Source organism: Haliotis cracherodii, unplaced genomic scaffold (genome assembly GCF_022045235.1).
Source record: "Haliotis cracherodii isolate W230 unplaced genomic scaffold, xgHalCrac1.p SCAF_7, whole genome shotgun sequence".
In the NCBI taxonomy this organism is placed as follows: domain Eukaryota; kingdom Metazoa; phylum Mollusca; class Gastropoda; order Lepetellida; family Haliotidae; genus Haliotis; species Haliotis cracherodii.
In genome coordinates this window covers 23,893,520-23,919,794 of record NW_027266330.1, presented here as the reverse complement: position 1 = coordinate 23,919,794, position 26,275 = coordinate 23,893,520, and the positions used below count along the sequence as shown (strand labels likewise).

The following is a 26,275-nucleotide window of genomic DNA, read 5'->3' as shown; positions in this document are numbered from 1 at the left end:
TACAAATACCGATCAAGCTTGCATAAACATCTCAGACAAAATAAGATGTGTGCAGCAGGAATGAATCCTGAAGGTTCCTCTGCATCCTGACATCCTTCGTCCTCCTGGGGGAGAGAATAACACATGTCCAGAATTGGGAGGAGAATCTGTCATGTCCACTGTGGACTTTGGCTGAAGTCTTGGAACTTGGAAAATTTCTGGTTCATGATGGATGGGTTAGTTTGTTGTTTTACGCCGCACTCAGCAATATTCCAGCTATATGACTGCGGTCTGTAAATAATCAAGTCAAGACCAGACAATCCAGTGATTAATATGAGCATCGATCCACACAATTGGAATCGATGACATGTATGAACCAAGTCAGCGAGTCTGACCACCCGATCCTGTTAGTCGCCTTTTACGACAAGCATAGTCGCCTTTTATGGCAAGTATGGGTTGCTGAAGACTTATTCTACCCCGGAATCTTCACGGGTCGGTTCATGATGGAAATACGGCATAAATGTCAAAGTAGACACACTTTATGGATAACAACAATACTGTAAAGGTGGCGTTTCGGTATAGATCCTCTAAGGATCCATACTGAAACATGTACTTTACAGTAGTAAAGAGGGGCGGTCGGGTAGCCTAGTGGTTAAAGCGTTTGCTCGTCATGCCAATGACCTGGGTTTGATTCCCAACATGGGTACAATGTGTGAAGCCCATTTCTGGTGTCCCCCGCCGTGATATTGCTGGAATATTGCTTAAAGTGATGTAAAACCATACTCACTCACTCAGTATTAAAGATGCTGTTATCCATAAATTGTGTCTACTTTGTCATCTGTCAACATTTAAGTAACGCCTATCAATCAAGGCCAAGTAAATTGTGTCTACTTTGTCATCTGTCAACATTTAAGTAACGCCGATCAATCAAGGCCAAGTTGAATCCCCATCATTGGGTTGCATGCAGTGCACTGGTCAGCTTTGTATGCTCCTAAATGAATGGGTATTTCTCTTACTTTTTTCTGGAAGTGGACATTATGCTCAGCCAAAAAGTGGCATTGTGGTATTGCAAGAACAGTTCAATGCTGCATCACAACATTTGTCCAAGGTTTCCATATTAAGATGTGTGAGGGTGCTCTGCCATATTTTCAGGCATTGACAGACAGTAAAAAGGACTTTTGATGTATTGGCTCTTGTTGGTTTGTTTTTAGAAAACTTTATGACAAGACATTACTTTATTTGGATCACCCCAAGCGACAATTACTAGATTTGGACGAAAAGTTTTTGGGGACATTTCTTCTCAGGTCAAATGAATTGGTGCTCAGTTACTTCAAAAAGTAGGAATGGATTTGGACCAAATTTAGTTTAGAGACTGACCTCAGATGGCATGAGACATGAAATCAGTGATATAGGTGTTAAAACTTTGAGATCTGTTGATGACTACTGGCCACTGGACTCGTCTCCCACGGACATTTTGTGTTTGCTTCGGGGCAGTCGGGTAGCCTAGTGGTTAAAGCGTTCGCTCGTCACGACGAAGACCCGGGTTTGATTCCCTACATGGTTACAATGTGTGAAGCCCATTTCTGGTGTCCCCCACCGTGATATTGCTGGAATATTGTTAAAAGCGGCGTAAAACCATACTCACTCACTCATTCACTTGTGTTTGCTGGATACAATGTGTAGTTTGGAGATGACTTATCTTTGGCTGTGATGATGTATGCTTCAGTTGATCATCTTGTGTGACATCATGCTGCAGAGCTCCAGATAAGCTTTTGGTGTTGTGGGTATTTTACCCATGCATTTTAAAATCATTGGGTATCAGTAATTCTATCTGGGTATTTCTGTTACCCACAAGTCTTTACACATGTGGGTATTTAAGTTAAATATTTAAAAACACTTTTCATCTAGTCCCTGCAAACTGGTGTCGTGTGGGTTCGAGAGCTTTATGGGACTAAAAAATACCTCGATTCTTCCACAAGAAAGTGATGTAACTGTCATCGTGGAGTTTGGCAAGGTTGATGGAATGCCCGTTTATGACTTCAAAGTAAGTTTCTGATTTGCTAATCGAATACGCAGGGTTACTTCACAATATTTTGATGATACGCACAAGTTTTATTTTTGTAGCTTATCTGTAATGTTCGTTGCGTATTGGATACGCTTGGATTATATTTTACTGCGTATTTCTGATGCGTATTTTATGCAGATACGCAGCTTATCTGGAGCTCTGATGCTGATAAATGTATAATCATGACTGTCTGATGCTCCAGTGCAATCGCGGTGTTGTAATTGTGAAGAATTACTGCATCAATGATGACAACATTTTTAGGGCTAGTTATTGGATGGGCCATGGTAAATTTATCCAGTTCTTGAGATTATATTGATTTAAGGCTGATTTAATAACCACTCAAGTGGCAAATATCTACGTCCTTTAAATGTCCCTCCAATCTTTTATTTTAGAATAAGATGATGTGGCTTAAAATTGTAGCTCACATGATGTTTGAGTAATTTTGGTTTTGATTTTGTACATATTTCCTGGAAGTTTTCATAATACATAAAAGTTTTTTGCTCAATATTTCCTGTTTTCTTCAACTGCAAAGTGTCAGAAAATATTGTTCTCCTAAAGCTACGGATCCCTGTTCTCCAATCTGTTGAAAGAAATGTGTACAGCCTAGCATACAGCATTCTGTAACAAGGATATCATTCTGTACATAACATGGATATCATTCTGTACACATAACATGGATATCATGCTGTACACATAACATGGATATAATGATGTACATAACATGGATATCATTCTGTACACAACATGGATATCATTCTGTACACATAACATGGATATCATTCTGTACATAACATTGATATCATTCTGTACATAACATGGATATCATTCTGTACACATAACATGGATATCATTCTGTACACATAACATGGATATCATTCTGTACATAACATGGATATCATTCTGTACACATAACATGGATATCATTCTGTACATAACATGGATATCATTCTGTACACATAACATGGATATCATTCTGTACACATAACATGGATATCATTCTGTACATAACATGGATATCATGCTGTACACATAACATGGATATCATTCTGTACATAACATGGATATCATTCTGTCCACATACCAAGGATGTCATTCTGTACATAACACGGATATCATTCTGTACACATAACATGGATATCATGCTGTACACATAACATGGATATCATTCTGTACACATAACATGGATATCATTCTGTACTCATAACATGGATATCATTCTGTACACATAACATGGATATCATTCTGTCCACATAACATGGATATCATTCTGTCCACATAAAATGGATATCATTCTGTACACACATGGATATCATGCTGTACACTTAAGATGGATATCACAGTGACACAGTGTTCACAGTGACTAACTAGATCGGGTGGTCAGGCTCACTGACTTTGTTCATTGAAACCCAATTTGTGCGGATCGATGCTCATGATGTCAATCACTGGATTGTCTGGTCCAGACTCGATTATTAACAGACCACCGTGATATAGCTAGACTATTGCTGAGGGCAGCGTTAAACAACAAACAAAACACAACACACATATGCTGTACACATAACACACACATGATATACACATCACATGCTTGTCATGGTGTTTATTCAATGTGTGTATATGATGTATAGTCAATGTGTGTATAGCCAGCATCTTCATATTTCCTATTTCCCCCCACGTGAAGGTGACACACAATTACCATACGGGAATACTGTTCAAAGTGGCTTTAAACCCAACTCACTCCCTCACTCACTCACTCACCGATATTTCCTCTGATATTACTGTTTGTCAGAAAGGGAAATATGTATTTGATACCCCTTGTACTTCGATTTGATACTCTATATTACAATCAGCTATTTCTTATCGAGGTAACTCTTTTGAAGATTTCTGTACTTGTTATGTATTTCATGTCCTTGAGATGATTTGATAATATCATGGAAAAAGAATCAATACTGAATTGTTAAATTTGGTGAATAAAACCCTGAAATGAGAGAAGAATAGCCTTGACTTTTTTGTTATTTGCAGGTTTTGACCAGTCAAACCAGCCAATGGCTGCAAGGTTGATAGGTGGACAATTGCATGATGGGAGAAGGCAAAACCAGGGGATAAGTAGTGTTGACATTTGTGCTGATTTGGCGGCAGCTGGGTTCTCCTTTGCTCCTAGTACTTGCACACAGGACTTCAGTGGTCAGGGCACGGGAACAAGGAAGCCCTTTCCCTGTGTGGAGTGTGGCAAAGCTTTCGCAGATCTCGGAGCTCTGAAGAACCATAAGGATGCAAATCACGAGGGTCGAACTCACTCGTGTGTTTGTGGGAAGGAATATAAGTACAGGACTGGCCTGAGAACTCACAAGAAAACGTGTCTGTTGAGCTCACAACTATCACATGAGTAGCACTGATATGCCGTGAGTTATGATGTTTGATGGCTCATAGGCAATGTGATTTTTGTGTCAAAAAGAAAATTACTTCAACCATGCATTTCCTTGGTGCTGATATCTGTAATCTGTAGATTTGATGCATGCATCAAAGGACAAACTTTGGTGCTGATATCTGTAATCTGTAGATTTGATGCATGCATCAAAGGACGAACTTTGGTGCTGATATCTGTAATCTGTAGATTTGATGCATGCATCAAAGGACGAACTTTGGTGCTGATATCTGTAATCTGTAGATTTGATGCATGCATCAAAGGACGAACTTTGGTGCTGATATCTGTAATCTGTAGATTAGATGCATGGATCAAGGGACAATATCCGTGGCCAAGTGGCTGCTTGGAGAGCGGAAGGTCAGGGGTTCGATATCTGGCCGTGTCATACCAAAAGACACTTGTTACTCTGCTTTGCACGATGTTAAAACCCATTTCACCTCAACTCTGGCTCCAAGTGAAATTTTGGAACATAAAACAGTTCATGCTAACAGTGGGAGTAAATATTACCGAAGCTTAGAAAGTGAAGCATATCTGGTCTGACCGGTCAGGAAACTCCATTGCTGGCGCCAGGAAGCAGCTAGTACCGTTATAACTTTTTAAATAAGAGTCGTTGAGAAAATATCAAAAGGCTGACCCTTTCAAACTATGCTTTGCTCCGTGCAGCCTTTGTAACAAAATCAACTTTCAAGGATTCTACAGTTCAAGTCAATAATAATAGCGTTTTCTTTTATATATTTTACCCTGAATGAGAGGTATGATGAGATGAACTACGAGAAAGATTGGGCCAGTTCAGACACTTTCCATGGTGTGTTGTGCTGCTCCACAACTTTTGTTGTGCTAAGTTTGATAACATTTGTGCATTGGTACCATGAAATTTGTGGGTTTTCTTTCTGACAATTACTTTGAATCGGATGTAAACATTTTGGCAATTAAGGGTAATCTTGGAGGGTGTGTATCACAAAACTTAAGGAAAAGGTAAGTCAAACAGATCTCTTTTCCTTTGTGACTGGAATCAACTCTGGGAAAAATCTTTAACTGGGAGATAATAATTAGGAAATGTGTGTCCAGGGATGGATTAAAAAATCAAGGATCCAAGCAGTCTCTCTTCAATTTTACATTTGAAATAATTAGAAAATATTCCCTTAAACCGTTTGTCATTTAACACATCTTTGCATCAGTCATATATCGCTAACATTTATGAAATTGTTAAGCCCCCCCCCCCGGAAAAAAAAAGAAAAGAAAAATATCCAAGGTGACTCACTCGGTCATTTGTATCCAACATCTGTAAAATTGTCAAGGCCAAATAAGTAAAGAATATGTTGCTAAGGTAACTCACTCATTCTAAAACTTGCAGCATATACATCAGCATAATTAAAATATTATTCAGGACAAGAGTCATAATTGTCGAAAAAATGCTATCTTATTTTATTATTTTCAGATTATGGTGGGTCAAAACTAAATTTTGCTGAACTTGCCTTGCAAATACCAGAAGAGAAGGATGGTAGGCCATCAGCAGCATATGACCCTGCAGAAGGTGTTAGGACAGGAATTAGTCACTTGTTATGGCCAGGTGACCCTCCCCGGAGTCTGTATGTGTGTGAGGAGTGTGGCAAGAGTTTCACTGATCCTGGCACCAAGAAGGCCCATCGGGAGGCCATCCATGACAAAGTAACCTACCTGTGTCCATGTGGGAAAATGTACAAATATCGCCGGGGCTTCCGCCAACACAGACACCTCTGTCAAATAGCTCAGCAAGCAGAGCCTTTAAAACTATTTGGGGACACTGTTCAACACAACTAGTGCTGTGGGGGGCACATGTGGCCTAGTCGTCCAAGGTGTTGTGGAGTTGTGTCCCTTGGGACCACCAGGATCTGTTGGTTTGAGGGTCTAATCTGACCACTCCTTGGTTGGGTGCAGTGTATCCATGCTTCAGTTTAGCGGAGTGGTAGACATCTGTAAACATAATATCCTCGTGATGAAAGACGTGATGTAACGAAAATACTGTTCACAGACAGCAAACCTATCTCCATCTCACTAATTTGGGACTTTGGGACAGAAATAAACACCTGTCCCATGGTTTGCTCCCACACTTGTGGAAGCAGTACGTTTCAATTCAGCTTACATGTTATGATCATTTATTTTCTACTTGATGCATGTTAAACAGCTCACAGTGAGAATACTTCGATTGCATATATATAGTAATATCATCAACAAGACGCTTGCCATAATCATATGGAATCTCTGTTGAAAGTCTGTTTTACGATCTGACTATATATATCTTTCCAGTGAGAGTAAATAAACCTTTCATCAACATTTGCATAGTAACTTACTGAAATAATCGCCAGTGACCCTTAGAGAATTAGCCAAGTATGTTGCTGCATTGTAAAATCAGCTGGGAATAAGAATTGTGTTTTGTGAGCCTCTGGTAAGAAAAACAATTTTTATTCTAATATATGAAGTGAGGTGAAATTGGGCATGAAGTCATGTTCAAGATTTTCATACTTATATAGCAATGTCCTAATATATGAAGTTCACGATACAAAAATTTCATTTTCTTTATCATGTCACATTCTTGAAATAGTCGGTGTTTAAGACATATTTACTAAAGTACCTAATGAATACAATGAATACCATTTCCTTGTCATAAATACACTGGACCCATTCGTCAGTGAAGCTTGGCTTTGAGTCCAGTTTGAATGACACGAAATATTGTCTTACAATCAAAGTATTGATAGCTATTGGTTACAGGCACTCCGACAAGGGAAGTAACAATAGCACAAGTACTCGACTCATGTATTGACCCAATGTGAATCACCTGGTAGCACTTCTATCGCTTCGTCTGAGTACGGGGCGGTCGGGTAGCCTAGTTGTAAAAGCCTTCACTCGTCACACCGAAGACCCAGGGTTCGATTCCTGACATGGGTCCAATGTGTGAAGCCCATTTCTGGTGTCCCCCGCTGTGACATTGCTGGAATATTGCTAAAAGCGACATCAAATCAAACTCACTCACTCACTCACTCACTCACTCACTCACTCACTCACTCACTCACTCACTCACTCACTCGTCTGAGTACTCAAGTAAACATCTAGAACATCGAGCTAGAAGTTAGTTCTGATTCATAGTAAAATCCTGTATTTGAAATACATCAAGGTATTGAGACTTTGAATGTAGATCCACACCGAACTCTTTTTAACAAGGGTCATCTTGACTGGTTATTGAGTTCAATGTCATGAGTGACAGAAATTCAGTGGTGTGCTAGTGATACGGGAGATGGAGATGGTGACGTCATTGCCGCAGTGAAGCTTTCGTGGCACTTGGAGGTGGGTGTGTACATCATGGAATGGAGATATGATATTACCTGGACAAACCAGGAAGTGAGTGAGTGTGGTTTTATGCCGCTTTTAACAATATTCCAGCAATATCACGGCGGTCGACACCAGAAATGGGCTTCACACATTGTACCAATGTCGGGAATCAAACCCGGGTTTTCGACGTGACGAGCGAACGCTTTAACCACTAGGCTACCCGACCGCCCCGACAAACCAGGAAGACCAATCCCATCCTTGTGTTTCACCAAGTAATAAAACCCTGGTTTGTCGATTACCAATTGTCAGTAAAACTAACAGACACCTGAAATCAGTAAAACATTCACAACAGGTTTTCTTTTTTCAGTTTGTAAACATTTGACAACCATTCATTATGAATCAGTATTAATCGGATCAGTGATACTTGCAGTTAAGTGAGCACGTTTTATTGAATAGGATGGTAATCCCATATGAACACCCAGAGGTTCTTGGGTTACAGCTTTGAGTCATATTATTTTTGTACATGGAGTAAATCTCTGTCGAGATCTTTTACATCTAAGTGCCTTGCAGTCTGTGTAGATTATTCTCAGAGATTCATTTATCAAGGGAGACAGAGTTTGTTTCCTTACATGTTTTGCTGAAAAATGGCTGAAACATGTGATAAGGCGTAATGAGGGTTAAACTATTACGTTTGACAAGATTTGCGTTTTGATTTGTGTAAGTTGTCGCAAGTTATGTTTTTTCTGGAATCATGGCTGCTGTTGGGTAATTTCTCTTATTGTTTTATTCAGTTATGATTCACAAATAAATTTGGAAAATAAATAACTTTGTAGTTTGTTTTTACTTCAGCAGCATCTGCAGCAACTGTTCTACTAATTTTTAGTGATGGAGGAGTTCTGGGGCCACTTGCTCAAAGCGATCTTAGTGCAAAGACTATTGTAAGCTTATGTTAAAGTATGGGAGTTACGATCATCTTAGTGCTAGGACTATTGTAAGCCTATGTTAAAGTATGGGAGTTACGATCATCTTAGTGCTAAGACTATTGTAAGCCTATGTTAAAGTATGGGAGTTACGATCATCTTAATGCTAAGATCACTTTGTGCATGTGGGCCCTGTACATTTTTAGAGATATTATTTATAGTGGTCAATTTTTTTGCAATTCAAAATTCTCTTATAGTTTCCTTCCAATTTATTTTCAGGAAACAGACAATTCAGACTGCAACTTTCTGACCATAAACCCCATGTCTGGCCAGTTGAACAACAAGATGGCAACTCTGACCCATCTGGCGCATTATCTCCCTTTGATAAGTATAGTTCCTGGGCAGATAACTCTATGCCTCCTGGGCATCTTGGGAGGACTATGTGGCCATGCTCACAGTGTGATAAAGTATTTGCCACGGAAGGCTCAAGGAAGAGACACAAAATAGCCCTGCATGACCGAGTGACTTACTCCTGTGTTTGTGGGAAGAGCTTTTCTTTCCAGTGTTCTCTGCAGAGACATACAAAGATATGTAAAGCCTGGAGATCCACAGCATTAGAACAGCAGTAAAGACAGTTTATTGACAGTGGTAATTAATTCATTGAGAATAATGTACTCTTTCATACAGACCCAAAACGAAATATCCAATATGTCCCAAACAGGCTTATAGCACTAGTCTATAGTTCAGTTTTCAGTTTCTGAAAATTCACACCCAAGACCCGAGTTCGATTCCCAACTTGGGTGCAATGTGTGAAGCCCATTGCTAAAAGTGGCGTAAAACCATACTCACTCACTCACTCAGTTTCTGAGAAATGAAAAACATGGGATCCTTTCTATTATATATCAAAAGAAAATTTAAAAAATAAAATCTTTAAATATTTTCATTTCAGTGACTAAGTGTTAGCCCGTCAGTACAACATAAAAGACATCGTGAAGAACTAATATTTTGAAACCTATATCCTGTATCAAATTTTCTTACCCCGGTGTGGATATCATAATTTCATTTCAGACAGAATAAACTGTCTGCCATAGGTTGTAAGTTCAACATTCTATAAATGAAAACTAGTCATCTGTGAAAAACTACAAGAGTGACTCACCTCAAAGATTATATTGACCTGTGTGGCAGAACAAGACTTAAAAATGAGTAAAGTTTGTGTTTAGAAGTCTTGTAGTAAGTGCCAGGACTGAATCAATCAGATTTATGCAATAATGGAATATTGACCTATGTTACTACACTCGTACCAATCCTTGAGTTGATGGATAAGTTTTGTTTTGTTTGTTTGTTTGCCGCACTCAGCAATATTCCAGCTATATGATGGCAGTCTGCAAACAAAATCGAGTCTGGACCAGACAATCCAGTGATTCATATCATGAGCATCGATCCACACAATAGGGATCCGATGACATGCATCAACCAAGTCAGCGAGTCTGACCACCTGATCCTGTTAGTTGCCGCTTATGACAAGCATAGTCGCCTTTTACAGTAAGCATGGATAGATGAAGACCTATTCTACCTCAGATCTTCACAGTTCTATGGATAAGCAAGAAGCTGACAATATTTTATTCACAGAAATAGACTCTACTTTTTTCTCTTCAATATGGAAAGGGTTTTGTTGCACTTATTTTTAGTAAACTACGGTTATAACAAACTCAAAGGACCACTAATTGTAGTTCATTATTACCGTAGTTTGTTATTAGCATGTGTAAATTGTAGATATATCCAACAAATGGTCAGGACCAAACAATACGTTTGTTATACCCGTCAGTTCTTTGTAAGCATGTTCGCTATAAACGTAGCTTACTGTATTTGCATTTGTTACTCTGAAGTGTTTTGTGCAAGAGGGTAAGTCCTTGTCACATGAATCTCTAGGCCTGGATCAGGTAGCCTGGTGGTTAAAGTGTTTGCTCGTCACGCCAAAGACCTGGGATCGAAGCCCATTTCTGGTGTCCCCCACCGTGATATTGCTGGAATATTGCTAAAAGCAGCGTAAAACCATACTCACTCCCTCAGGCCTGGAAGCTTCTTGGTAGCCCTTAGTGATGACAATTTTACTCTGAAGCTTGTGTGAACTTTCTTGTCTTGTTTCTGGTGCTCCTCAGGCTTGAGGGGCAGTCGGGAAGCCTAATGGTTAAAGCGTTCGCTCGTCATGCCTAAGACCCGGGTTCAATTCCCATCATGGGTACATTGTGTGAAGCCCATTTCTGGTGTCCCCCGCCGCGATATTGCTGGAATAATGCTAAAAGCGGCATAAACCCATTCCACTCACTCACTCTTAGACTTGAAGGTAAATGCTTTTGATTAATCGTGTGTAAGAATGACTGTTTGTTGTCATGGCCTGGTTTTCATCATGCTCCTGAAGTGCTCATGTGCTCAGCTTTGTCCTTCTATTGATGCTGTTCCAAATTTTGTAATTCTAATTCTAAACACTTTTCAGTTAAAATTATTTTGATTCCACCTTCTGTTCCTTGCAGGTTACAGTATGGCCAAAAGCACTGAAGTTAAGAGGTCACCACTTGGTATCACCTTGAATATAGACTATCCTCAAATTGCCAGTAATCATGTCAGCAGGCAGAGAAAATGTATTAATACAGGGATATTGGGCTCGCAGAACACTGAGGGTATTGATAGGCCTGAAGTCATAAAGTCTGAAGCACTAGCATTTGAAACCATGGATTTGAATCATCTTTATGATGTAACAGATCCGAGGTCAGGGAGGTCCGGCTCAGATTTGCCCGTACAGGGTATGGATTGTCCAGAGGGTTCTTCTCAGGACAAGTCAGTGGGGTATCCATGTGAAGAGTGTGGCAAGGTCTTCACTGCTCCCCACTGGAGGAAGAGGCACAAGGAAGCCAACCATGACAAGAAGACCTACACTTGCCAGTGTGGTCGGGAATATATGTACCGCTGTTCACTTCTTAGGCACCATCGAACATGTAGTTTGTGGAATTCGATTGAACATTCATAACCGGACTTTGCTGGGTTGACAAGAAGACCTACACTTGCAAGTGTGGTCGGGAATATATGTACCGCCGTTCACTTCTTAGGCACCATCGGACATGTAGTTTGTGGAATTCGATTGAACATTCATAACCGGACTTTGCTGGGTTGACAAGAAGACCTACACTTGCAAGTGTGGTCGGGAATATATGTACCGCTGTTCACTTCTTAGGCACCATCGGACATGTAGTTTGTGGAAATTGATTGAACATTCATAACCGGACTTTGCTGGGTTGACAAGAAGATGCTTGCTGTAAAAAGCGACAATGCTTGTTGCAAGAGGCGACTAACAGGATCGGGTTGTCAGACTCGCTGACTTGGTTGAGGCATGTCATCGATCCCAATTGTGTGGATTGATGCTCATGATATTAATCACTGGATTGTCTGGTCCAGACTCGATTATTTACTGATCGCCGTCATATAGCTGGAATATTGCTGAGTGCGGCGTAAAACAACAAACCAAACCAAAAGACAAGAAGACCTACTCTTGTCAGTATGTATCCCTGTTCACTTCTTAGACGACATCGAACTTGCAGTTGGTGGAACTTGGCTGAACGTTCATAACAGGACTTTGCTGGGTTGATAAGAAGACCTACACTTGTCAGTATGCTTGTATGGTTGGGTAGCCTAGTGATTAAAGCGTTAGCTTGTCATGCCGAAGACCTGGGTTCGATTCCCGACATTGGTACAATGTGTGAAGCCCATTTCTGGTGTCCCCCGCCATGATATTGCTGAAATATTGCTAAAAGCGGCGTAAAACCATACTCACTCACTCATTGTGACAGAGGACCACTTTATTTGTTGTTGAACGTGCTATATTTGGCCGAAGATAAAGGACGTAAAACAGGAAAAAATCATATTTTGATTGACATGAGGTCTTACAATTCTCTTTTAGTTCAAAAATATGTTGGAGAAGCACTTAAGAAAATGTGTTGTATCAACCTACTTGATTGTTTGTTGTTTTTCTTCACAAAACTAAATTCTGAATCAAAATGATTTGTCTGTTTATTATTTGAAAAGGGACGATCACAAACACAAGGAAAGGGTGTTTTTGAGATGAGGAGTTTGTTACCACTGTAGTTTGTCTTGAGTTTGGATTGAGATTGAACAAAATGAGAATTCAGGCACATGTATAGGAACATGGTGGCAATTCAACGATTTCATCAAGATGGCTGCCAAACTGTTTCGTATTTCTTGTTTAACGCCATACAGCAATATTCGAACTGTATGATGGCGGTCTGTAAATAATCAAGCCTGGACTAGACAATCCAATGACTGATATCATGAGCATCGATCCACACAATTGGGATATGATGACATGCATCAACCAAGTCATCCAGCCTGACACCCAATCCCATTAGTTGCCTCGTACAGCAAGCATGGGTTGCTGAGGAGCTATTATAACCCGGATCTTCATGAGTTGGCTGCCAAAATGTATTTGCCTATGAACCGTTTTAAGCACCTCTGTCTAAGGTCAATGTCACCTTTGGGGTAATTGTGAAAAGTGTGCATGTGATATGCTTTCTCTTAAGATCATTGACATTGATCGTTAAAAATGGAGTTCCTCCCAGGTGAATTTGTTTGCTAATGCCATGAGAAGGTCGAGGTTCAAGGTTACAAGGTTGCAAGGTTACAAGGTTACAAAAACTCAAATATTTTGTGGTTGGCTATGGTCAAGATCTGGAAGTAATGTTTGCGGTGTATGCTGGTATGTTTTTGTTCAGGGGGCCTGGAAATCATGATGAAGGGCCTGCTCGTTTTGCACAGGCTTTCAAACAGTCAGTCAAATAGGATTTGGTACTGTGAATAGCAGGGAAAAGGCTTGCCAAGTCCATATTCAACACATCCATTTCATTTTAACAACCAGACCTGTTTCTTTTTCTCTTCATACATTAAGAAAGCATTCTGACATCTTGTAATCGGCTTTGGCAAGCCTCAGAGTTTAGCCACTTTTATCCACTCGTGTTGATATATTTCATATCAAAAGACACTCGGGTGAGATTCTCTATATCACTTAACATCAAGGTTATATGGCTGGGGTCGGTTTGTACATTAAGCCAATCAGAGGGTTGGTCTGGTAGCCTAGTGATTAAAGCGTTCACTTGTCACGCCGAAGACCTAGGTTCTATTCCCACAATGGGTACATTTTGTGAAGCCCATTTCTGGTCCCCCACTGCTGTGATATTGCTGGAATATTGCTAAAAAAGTGGCGTAAGACCATACTCACTCAATCAGGGATTAACTTGAGATAAATGGTCTTTAGTGGATTCAGGACAATTCTACATTCTCCTTTTATCCTTTCTCTTATTCGTTTAGTACTTAATATAAGCATGTTTTATTGGATCAAATATAGAACAATTTAAAATCCATTATGCTGACAAATTGGTACAAGTTCCAATAATGTAAATATCCCTTCAAAGACTAGATTCATATGTTTTTAATAAACACAACATTGTATGGTTTCAACAGGCTGTTTCAAAAGTACTTTTTCACTATATATTTTCATATGAAATAACATGAGTAACAAATTCTGTGAACAGTTTATCACCTATATCAAACTGATTGTTTACTCCATAGAGACTTCTTTTCCTGGAATATTTATTGTTTCAATTGCCAAAGTTGCGTCCCTTGGACACGCCAGAAAAATATGATTGTGGGTTCAAATCCTGGTTCGCCCCAATTATGTTTGCCCCAATTACTAGGTTTGTCAGCACCCTGCTAGTGCTCGTGGGTTTCACCGAAGTGGTAAACGTCTGAGACCTGCATCACTTCAGGCTTTTCTCCCACATTAAGCTGACATGCCATGATATAACTGGAATAATGTAAAAAGCGGTGGTAAACCCAACTAACTCACTCACTGGCAGTGTGATTGATATGTCCTCTTATTTATGAAAAGCGAGGGAATCCCCATTGGCGTACAAGTTTTCAGGGGAAATAAACTACTCGTGTAACAAACAAATTTCAGCAGTCCCCTGGAGTGCGCTATAAACATGTTTTACTGTACATAGATATGCAACAATTACTTTCATGCACACATTTTTCTAATTCTGACGCATGTATAGACTTTTCTTAATAAAATCTTTGTTTCCAGAATTTTACTGTCTGTAAATATTTTCAACCCTCTGGGTCACAAACTCCCATGGTTGGGCGAAGCATGATTTTGGTTAAAGGTATTTCTTCATGCCATTAATTCATGTTGTAGCTGTCTGTGGGAGAGGTATAGTTATGGTGTAGCTACAGTCTTTGTCATCTCGACATTTTGTTGCTTTTCAGACCTAGAACAGTTCGTCACTTGGCCTGGGAGGAAGCATCTACACTCCAGAGGTGGCAGCTTATTCCGACGCGCAGGACATGTAGATTATGGCCTGGCTAAATACTTTGCGGCTGAGAACGTAAATGAAACAGACAGTTCCGATAAGCCAGCCATTTATCGATGTGAGCTTTGCGGCAAGATCTTCAGTGATGCCTATTGTAGATCCAGACACATGAAGGCCAAGCATGAGAACGTGACATATGCCTGTGCGTGTGGGAAGGTGTACAAATATCAGTGTTCCCTACGTCATCATGAAAAGATTTGCCCATCAGCAAGTAAAGTGTTAAAGGAGAGTTCTTGATGGTTGTGACGCAGGTTGGGAGTTGAAATGAAATGACTGACTTCCTGGACCTTAAGGAAGTTAAGCAATTGAGATGTCTTCGTGGGAGGACATGTCATTCATGTCTTCGGAGCCATTGCTCCATGGTGTGGTGCCCAGTTCCAGTGAAGGTCCTCACATAATGATTGGTGTTATACTGAGACAACTCCGTGTCTTGCATCCCTGTGTTGCATCCCTGTGTCAGGTTATCAATAACTGTTAGACTCATATACATCATAAGATGTGTGTTAACAGACAGCCAAAGTGGGTGTTGAATGACATTAGGCAAACTTGCCAGGATTGCCAGTTGACTGGACTCTTGTTGTCCCGTTTTACAACTTAATGAATTTCTACAAGAAGACTGGATATTGTGAATATCCAAAGAGATGCATGTGTTGTTGACTTTTCCAGATGTCTGTTTAAGAAGATATCAAATAAGCTCTGAATGAATTGTGAAATAACTCTTAGTACTTGTCACATTTAGTCAAGGTATTCTTAATAATATGAGATTGCAGTGGCTGGTCTTGGCTATGCAAAATTGTGGCAACTTTTTTCTGTAACAGGAAGGATATGTTCATTGATTTGCATCATTATATACAGCAGGCTTCTGTTTTGTATTAGCTTTTTAGAATGATCAAATAAAAGAAAAGAACCTTACACTGGTTGTAGTTTTTTTTAGTATAGGTCAAAAACCCAGCCCGAAGAGTACATTCTATCCTCGTCAGTGCGTGTGCACTCATGCATGTTCTAGTTTCTTTAGTAAGGCACTCATTTTGGCAGTCCTGCCTGGAAAAAGTCTTAAATGGTCTTAAAAAGGTCTTAAAAAGTCTTGAAAGGTCTTAAAAAGGTCTTGTATACCATGAGCGTTTATGCTGCTGATGATTGCAGTCATCGATTGGGAAGGCAAACCATGATGTCTGCATGACTACCAAAAGGCTACCCTACCAACCATATTTACTATGAAATGAATCTCAGGACCATATGCCTTAATGTTTTGACCAGTGCATGATAAATATCAACAGGCTTTGTCAGTTGTGCCCAAAAAAGCGTCCTTTGAGTTTGTTGAAAAGTAATGTTCTTGGTGCTCATTGCATACATCGTATCCACCCTTGCTTTGAAGGCTGTTCAACTATTTCGCATAAATTGAGCAAAACACATAAACAGGAACACAACAATCTTGACCTTGACCTTTTGTTGCTTTCAGGTAAAGGAAAACCTGAAGGTCATGGTCACAACTCTGTTGAAGGTCCTGACAAGGCGGGACTGTACTTAAGCAGAATACTTGAACAGTCTTCAGCATTAAACTTAAGCTTCAATCCATTGTTGTATAGATTTGGAGACAGTCACTCTCAGTCAGATAAAGCAGTTTTCCCATGCAATGAATGTGGCAAAGTATTTAAGCGTGCTCATTCCAGGAAGCAACACAAGGAAGCCATTCACGATAAGGTCACATATGTGTGTGTCTGTGGGAAAGTGTACACGTTTCCTCAAGCTCTGCTGAGACATCAGAAATGCTGTAGTGTGTATGTAGCTTCCGTTAGGTCATCTGTGTGAAGACAATGCAGCAGGTCAAGACTGTGTGATGGTAACTGAAAGCTGAATGACATCCGTACGTCATGCACAGGCACATGTGTCAAAGCAGAAATGTGAGACGGCTCAGCACCTATCAGGTCCACTGTGTCAGGAGAATAAAGCAGAACAAGATTGTGATGGAACCTGGTCCTGTGCACAGCGCACAGATCACTAATCAGGTGAAGTTAGCAACGTTGGTCTCTGAGAGTACCGTAGCTGGATGGGTAACCACGTTCAGCAGCTTGACTCTTGAGAGTTTCTAGGACTTCGGTCCTGCCCCACACTGGAGCACATGTACCACATGTGGTGTCTCCTTAGGCAAGTGACTTTGTTCGAAATGTGCTTCTGTTCACCCAGCAGTGAATGGGTACCCGGTAGGATGAGATGGCTGGTAACCTTCTAGCACCTCACAGGTAGCTTGGGTTGTATACTCCCCAGGGAGCTGAGAATGAAAATCGAGTGCTCACTGATCCATTGACTGGGGTAATAATGTAAGCGCCATGAGCACACGAGCTGTTATGAAGTTTGGCGCCATACAAGTGGACTCATAATTATTATAATTGTAACTGAAAGGTGAGTGACATCATGTACAGACACACGTGTCATTCCAGAGATGAGAAGGTTCCGCACCGGTCAGGTCAACTGTGCTTGGAAAATATAGTTCGACTTTTGATTGCAATAGAAAGGTGAATGTCAACCTAATGGGCACATGTGTCCAAGAGAAGCAACATTGTAGATGGGACCAGTGGTGTAACTTGCAGTTCATCTTCCAGACCTGGGCCCACTTGCACAAAGCGATCTTAGCGCTAAGATGATCGTAACTCCCATACTTTAACATAGGCTTACAACAGTTGTAGTGCTAAGATGGCTTTGTGCAAGTGGGCCCAGGTGCCTTTGTCCAGAGGTTTTGATCAAACCAGAGGTTGGTTGGTTGGTTGGTTGGTTTGTTGTTTAACGCTGCACTCAGCAATATTCCAGCTATATGACGGTGGTCTGTAAATAATCGAGTCTGGACCAGACAATCCAGTGATTAATATCATGAGCATTGATCCACGCAATTGGGATCGATGACATGCATCAACCAAGTCACTGAGCCTGACCACCCGATCCCGTTAGTTGCCTTTTACGACAAGCATAGTCACGGTCTGGGACTTTCAACATTATTTCTTTAGGGACAGATAATCTGTAGTTCTGAGTAGGTTTTAATTTATCTTACCCATACTCTTATTTTCTGAGGAAAGTATCACAATAAGTGATGTTTATGCATATCATGATTATAATGTAATATGTTGCATAGCTCAATGTTTGGCGAGACAAAAGCAACATAGCAATATATATGAGTACAGAGATTTACTTTCATCTTATTTAAAACATCTTTGTTCAATAACAAGAATGTGCCAGATCAGCACTTCATGATCGGGTGGTCAGACTCACTGACTTGGTTGATGCATGTCATCGATCCCAATTGTGTGGATCAATGCTCATGATGTCAATCACTGGATGGTCTGGTCCAGACTCGATTATATACCGACCACTGTCATATAGCTGGAATATTGCTGAGTGTGGCGTTAAACAACCAACCAACCAACAAAGCAACCAACCAAACTTGACTCAATGTGGACCGAAGCTTGTATAGCCAAGGTCACACTACTAGGATTAAATAAACATGGCTACAAATATATAATGACATTGTTGCAATGTTTGCTCAGAATGGCTGACAACAAAGGTATAAAGTAAGCTCATGGCGGTCGGGTAGCCTAGTGGTTAAAGCGTTCGCTCGTCACGCCGAAGACCCTGGTTCGATTCCCGACATGGGTACAATGTGTGAAGCCCATTTCTGGTGTCCCCCGCCGTGTTATTGCTGGAATATTGCTAAAAGCAGCGTAAAACCATACTCACTCACTCATGTAGGGAGTTCATGTTGGCATCTGTATTAATGATTGCAATTACATGTATGAGATTGAAGAGTAATTTACATTTAAGAGGGTAAATTAACCTTTTATGATAAGTGTTGTGTTGGGAATTGGATACAATGATGAAAGCATCAATATGGGGTATTGGGAGACATCAGCTTCACTAACCTGTTCTTATAATGACATCACATGAAACTGTCAGGTATGACATCATCTTCAATTGATTCTCAGTACATCCTGGTGCAAAGGGCCACATTCCAAACTATAAAAACGATGACCAGTAAGAAGCAGAATTAACATATTCAGTACTGAAAATAATTTCACTTTTCACCATACCACTCTGGGTAGTGTTGCTCAGGGAAGGTTTTGATCACAATTCTTGAGAAATGCTTAACCTATCCTACCCATGATGAAAGGCATACCTATGTGATCCTATTGGCATGCTGCTTGGCTGTACAGTCACAGAGGAGCTACACATAGCTTATGTTCCACTGTCGGGCTCCACTGAAAATGTACCCTTGTTACAGGCAACTGATGGGGATTGGATGGTCACACTAGCTGTTGAATATGAGGAGTAACATGGGGATTGGATGGTCACACTAGCTGTTGAATATGAGGAGTTACTGGTGGAGATTGGATGGTCACACTAGTTGATGAATATGAGGAGTAACTGTTGGGGATTGGATGATCACAATAGTTGTTGAATATGAGGAGTTACTGATGGAGATTAGATGGTCACAATGGCTGTTGAATACGAGGAGTTACTGATGGAGATTAGATGGTCACAATGGCTGTTGAATATGAGGAGTTACTGATGGAGATTAGATGGTCACACTAGCTGTTGAATATGAGGAGTTACTGATGGAGATTGGATGGTCACACTTGTTGATGAATATGAGGAGTAACTGATGGAGATGAGATGGTCACACTTGTTGATGAATATGAGGAGTAACTGATGGAGATTAGATGGTCACAATAGCTGTTGAATATAAGGAGTTACTGGTGGAGATTGGATGGTCACACTTGTTGTTGAATATAAGGAGTTACTGGTGGAGATTGGATGGTCACACTAGTTGATGAATATGAGGAGTAACTGTTGGGGATTGGATGATCACAATAGCTGTTGAATATGAGGAGTTACTGATGGAGATTTGATGGTCACACTAGCTGTTGAATATGAGGAGTTACTGATGGAGATTGGATGGTCGTAATAGCTGTTGAATATAAGGAGTTACTGATGGAGATTGGATGGTCGTAATAGCTGTTGAATATGAGGAGTTACTGGTGGAGATTGGATGGTCACACTAGCTGTTGAATATGAGGAGTAACATGGGGACTGGATGGTCACACTAGCTGTTGAATATGAGGAGTAACATGGGGACTGGATGGTCACACTAGCTGTTGAATATGAGGAGTAACATGGGGACTGGATGGTCACACTAGCTGTTGAATATGAGGAGTAACATGGGGATTGGATGGTCATACTAGCTGTTGAATATGAGGAGTAACTGATGGAGATTAGATGGTCACAATGGCTGTTGAATATAAGGAGTTACTGATGGAGATTGGATGGTCACAATAGCTGTTGAATATAAGGAGTTACTGGAGGAGATTGGATGGTCACACTGGTTGTTGAATATGAGGAGTAACATGGGGATTGGATGGTCACACTTGTTGGTGAATATGAGGAGTTACTGATGGAGATTAGATGGTCACAATAGCTGTTGAAAATAAGGAGTTACTGGTGGAGATTGGATGGTCACACTTGTTGTTGAATATAAGGAGTAACATGGGGATTGGATGGTCACACTTGTTGATGAATATGAGGAGTAACTGATGGAGATGAGATGGTCACAATGGCTGTTGAATATAAGGAGTTACTGGTGGAGATTGGATGATCACACTTGTTGTTGAATATAAGGAGTTACTGGTTGAGATTGGATGGTCACACTAGTTGATGTATATGAGGAGTAACTGTTGGGGATTGGATGATCACAATAGCTGTTGAATATGAGGAGTTACTGATGGAGATTAGATGGTCACAATGGCTGTTGAATATGAGGAGTTACTGATGGAGATTGGATGGTCACACTAGCTGTTGAATATGAGGAGTAACATATGGGGATAGGTACTTGATGAGTGACCTCCAGGGATGTGTCATATCTCAACTATCGTTGCTTACATTATTTTACATTATTGACTCCTGAGTTGTCTTGTTTAGAAAGATTCATTTTACAAAGGACAGAGATAATACAGTCATGTGACAAGATATTCATTCATGTTTATGGAAGTTAGTGTCTGACAAATTTTCTTCCATGTGAACACCTTTAATACTTGTGTTCATCAAGGATCAATTTGACTCAACAGAATCAATATTTTGTTGCTTTCAGGCTATCGAGGTGATTCATCAGGTTTCGTCACATCTTTAGCAGGACCACTTGTTCCAAGCAAATCTTCAGGATCAGGAAATATTTGGCAATCTTTTGGAGATACTGGGTTTCCTTTGATATTTGATATTGGGAGCAAAGGAACCAGACTGAAATCTGCTGGTGCTAAGGGTCAGTTCTCCTGTGATGTTTGTGGGAAAATGTTCACGGAAGCTCGTGGAGTTAAACGACACCGAGAGGCAAACCATGAAAACTTCACCTACCCCTGTGTTTGTGGGAGAATGTATAAATACTTGGGTGCTCTGCAGAGACATCAGAAGGCTTGTAGTCTGTTTCAACCAAATACTACCTGATGGTTACAGTTCACTTACCCCTGTGTTTGTGGGAGAATGTATAAATATTTGGGTGCTCTGCAGAGACATCAGAAGGCTTGTAGTCTGTTTCAACCAAATACTACCTGATGGTTACAGTTCACTTACCCCTGTGTTTGTGGGAGAATGTATAAATACTTGGGTCTCTGCAGAGACATCAGAAGGCTTGTAGTCTGTTTCAACCAAATACTACCTGATGGTTACAGTTCACTTACCCCTGTGTTTGTGGGAGAATGTATAAATACTTGGGTCTCTGCAGAGACATCAGAAGGCTTGTAGTCTGTTTCAACCAAATACTAACTGACGGTTACAGTTCACTTACCCCTGTGTTTGTGGGAGAATGTATAAATACTTGGGTCTCTGCAGAGACATCAGAAGGCTTGTAGTCTGTTTCAACCAAATACTACCTAAAAGTTACAGTTCACCTACCCCTGTGTTTGTGGGAGAATGTATAAATACTTGGGTGCTCTGCAGAGACATCAGAAGGCTTGTAGTCTGTTTCAACCAAATACTACCTGACGGTTAGAGTTCACTTACCCCTGTGTTTGTGGGAGAATGTATAAATACTTGGGTGCTCTGCAGAGACACCAGAAGGCTTGTAGTCTGTAAAGTCTGGCAACTCATTCCGAGGTGAAACTGCCTGTCATCTTTGTTGCATCATTTTATGTAGACATGTATTAATTTAATAACCAGTGCTGTGCTATGAATATCAACTGTTAAATGAGGTGCCATTGTCATATGTTATTATTTTATTTGAACAGTGTTTGTAGATCTCTTCGCAAGTAAAAGAATTTCCACTTGCCAAAACTACTTGATAGGTCATAGAGTTGTATCTTTTTATTGTTTATAGAAAATATTTTACTCATAATACCAGTCTCTGGTTTGTCAAGTCTCGATTGTATACAGGCCACTGTTGTGAAGCTGAAATATCGCTGAGTGCAATGTTGAATAACAAACAAACTAGACTAGAATATTTTTCGGTGACTGTTTCAGAACATACAATCTGACAGCTAATTCTTTTGTGGACACCCAACATTCTAGATACTTTGTCTGTCCCAGATTGAAGAAATAGGGATGATTAACTTACCTGAAAACTACCTTTACACATTTATGGGTTAAATTTATGGCTGATAAAAACTATCATTTGACCAGTTGATTTTTAGTCCTGAATGTTACCTGTCAACAATGCCAATCAGTGCATGTTATAACTCTTCAATAAGGGAACAATCCATGAAGATTCCAGGGAGGAATAGGTCTTCAGCAACCCATGCTTGCCCTAAAAGGTGACTATGCTTGTCGTAAAAGGCAACTAACAGGATTGGGTGGTCAGGCTCGCTGACTTGGTTGATGCATGTCATTGATCCCAATTGCATGGATCGATGCTCATGACATTTATCACTGGATTGTCTGGTCCAGACTCAATTATTCACAGACCGCTGTCATAAAGCTGGAATATTGCTGAGTGCGGCGTTAAACAACAAACAAAACAAATATCAATAAGGCAACAATAATTCTTCATTAGCTCGGGTTTTCAAAAGTGGTAGAATCTATTCTTTACTAGATATTGGCTTGAGTCTATTATCTTTTCTCACCCTATTTGCAACAATGCGTTTGGTAGTCTTGAGACTTACAGATCTGTTTGTTGTGTAACACTGCACTCAGCAGAATTATACCTAGGTCATAGCGGCCTGTAAATAATCAAGTCAGTCCCAGCCAATCCAGTGATTGATCTTATGATGTCCAATGCCGTTGGGTACAATAGAACACAAACTTGTCACTGAGCCTCACCACCCATACAATCTCACCTTAGGAATAGCAGAAGTGTTGTTGAAATCCAAAAGTCATCATTGATACAACAGTTCCTAAGGTGCCACTTACAGATAATATACACTGTGTCCTATGTTACAATATTTATCATGACTCTAGTATATAAGGAGTAATTCCAGGTATCCCTTGATGGAATGGATACTTGGAATCAATCTTGTAAGTCTGACATATACATGAAGCTCTCTGATGCCCTACATACAGATGACATATATCATGACTCGTGTATAAGGAGTAATTCCAGGTATCCCTTGATGGAATGGATACTTGGAATCAATCTTGTAAGCCTGACATATACATGAAGCTCTCTGATGCCCTACATACAGATACTGCTTGACTACATTTTTAAAATAGTTTAAATCCAATAAGTGGCGCTGATGGTAAAATGCATCTTTGAGCAAGCCTTGCCAGAGAAATAGACCGAACTGAAATTTACCTGAACTTTTTCCTACTTTCAGGTTATGGAAGTTCAGGGGATTTCAGTCAGTCTCAGGCAGGCATTGCAATGGACAGACAGTTTATGGAGTTAAGCAGAGGACCTTCAGTTCACCATCCTCAAGAACCGCCTGGTATTATTGCCATGCTTCTCAATCCCAGCTCGAACTCTGTTGTCCATGAATACACTGCCCCAGTTGCTGCTGGAGAAAGATCTGAAGGAGTGAAGTGTCCCGAGTGTCACAAGATGTTCACTGCCCAGAGCTCCATGATGGACCACAAGGAGGCTGTGCATGACAATGTGGCCAATGTCTGTGTCTGTGGCAAGAGCTACAAGTACAAGCCTGGACTGAGAAGGCATAAAGTCACTTGTCCCTTTGTCCAAAGTCAGATACATGGGTGATGTATACCGGATGACCATTTTCCAGAGACTTTGGGTACCTTAGAGTCATGGGTACATTATTTGTTCAGATGAAAAGTTTTCAGATAGTGTCACCTTTGTATGTGGAGGACAATATCCGGAAGGACAGCAACTGATGCCCTAGAATAACTATTTTTCACGTTGTGTTCAACATGGTGATCATGTCACATGTTGCAGACTTTATTTACATGTGTTTACACTGAAGTGGACCTTTCCCTTACATCCAGCGTGGAGAAAGTAAGTTTACTGAAGTAATGGCTCCAGAAAATCAGTACTATCGAATCAGTTGTAATTTCACTTCATTTGTGCTTCAGTTCAAAAAGATTGGTTGAATATGCATCGATCAAGGGGAGAACTGCTTTAGAAATGGGACATTTAGACAAACACACCTTGCCCAAAGACAGACAGATTCGTGGGATGGCTCTTAATTTGAACACTTTGAGTTGCAAACAGAACTTCCACATGATAACTTTGTTGTAGTTGAGAATACTACATTATTTACAAGCATTATACTTTTTGTATCTTTGAACTTTGGCATCCTGGAAATGTCATGCGATGAGCTGTTGTACAGTGGGACGTTTCATCTTTTCAGAAAGGCCAACACCTTTTGTCACTACATTACAGATTACAGTCTGTTTGGCAAGCACAACTTAGGCATGATAGCTTTTATGTTGTAGAAGAGTGCCATTACATTTGGAAAACAGTCTGACACCGAAGACCCGGGTTCGATTCCCGACATGGGTACAATGCGTGAAGCCCATTTCTGGTGTCCCCCGCCGTGATATTGCAGGAATATTGCTAAGAGCGGCGTAAAACCATACTCACTCACTCACTCACTCACTCCTGGAGACGGATCCAACATTGGTAAGCCAAAGTAAATCAGTTCTCAACACGGTTTGTTTAGCCAATGACCATGCATCCACATAGCTGTTTCTGTGCATGTACATATCCAGCTGGACGTTGGTTGCTAGAGTTGATGATGCCAATGGCCCTTTAATGAAACAAGAACAAACTTTTCCTGTTTGCAGGTCACCCGGGTTCAGTCAGTGTTGGTCAGTCTGCCAGAAGGGGGGAGTCCATTACAAGACAGGCTTACTTTGGTAGTCTACAGTCCGACCTAGGAGTTGGACATTCACCTTTCCATGACTTCCATAAGATGATAGGTCAAGCTTCCCGTGCTCAGTCGGGATTAGGGGATAGAAGTGGACCTTCTCTACACCCTGCTATAAACTGCCCGATATGCTTGAAGATGTTTACCACAAAGAGAGCCATGCTGGTTCACAAGGCAGCAGTGCATGACAAGCAGACATATTACTGTGTCTGTGGTAAACAGTACAGGTATGGTCCGGGACTGCTCAGACATCATCAGACCTGTGAATTGTGGAAACAGATGTCGTCCAGCGAGGCCGGTCACAACGTTGCTTTAGAATGATATCTCAATTCATGACATTCTTTTTGTGCTATGTGTCTTGTCCTGATGTCATCAAAAGTATTGAGGAAAGAAGGGTTTGTAAGATTTTTCCTGGGATGATTCATAAATATATATAATGACATCTAACTCCTGGGCCATTTGTGAACATATGTGTTTCTGAGTTTTGTGTTTAGAAAAGGGTTGGTTTTCATGAAAGCTTTGATTTTGATCACACCATTCAGAACAGTGCTATTGTTAACACACATTTTATCATATCGATTATTCTTGTAAGGTAATTACGTTGAAAAGCATCAGTGTCACACCATTCAGAACAGTGCTATTGTTAACACACATTTTATCATATCGATTATTCTTGTAAGGTAATTACGTTGAAAAGCATCAGTGTTACAATAGACAGTTGCCGGTACAAAAATCCAGACAAGGTCTTTGATGGGTAGCAGGGTTCATAACACAAAGATATCCATATCCCTCAGACTGTTCTTATCTCTGTTCAAAATAGATGTGTAAGTCACACGAGTAGAGGTGCAACCAGCGAAGAT

At 40.5% G+C, this 26,275-nt stretch overlaps 1 protein-coding gene across 1 annotated transcript in view; it reads left to right on the top strand.

Annotated features, from left to right (window-relative positions):
• LOC139448754 (zinc finger protein 11-like) overlaps positions 1–17,216 on the top strand; it is a 32,584-nt gene extending 15,368 nt beyond the window's left edge. Inside the window, exons 9-15 of the mRNA XM_071230291.1 lie at positions 4,064–4,348; positions 5,905–6,153; positions 11,452–11,637; positions 13,474–13,527; positions 15,023–15,268; positions 16,586–16,646; positions 17,066–17,216. Of these exons, the coding sequence (XP_071086392.1) occupies positions 4,064–4,348; positions 5,905–6,153; positions 11,452–11,637; positions 13,474–13,527; positions 15,023–15,268; positions 16,586–16,646; positions 17,066–17,216 (1,232 nt within the window). The remainder of the gene's footprint in view (positions 1–4,063; positions 4,349–5,904; positions 6,154–11,451; positions 11,638–13,473; positions 13,528–15,022; positions 15,269–16,585; positions 16,647–17,065) is intronic.
• The last annotated feature ends 9,059 nt before the right edge of the window (positions 17,217–26,275 follow it).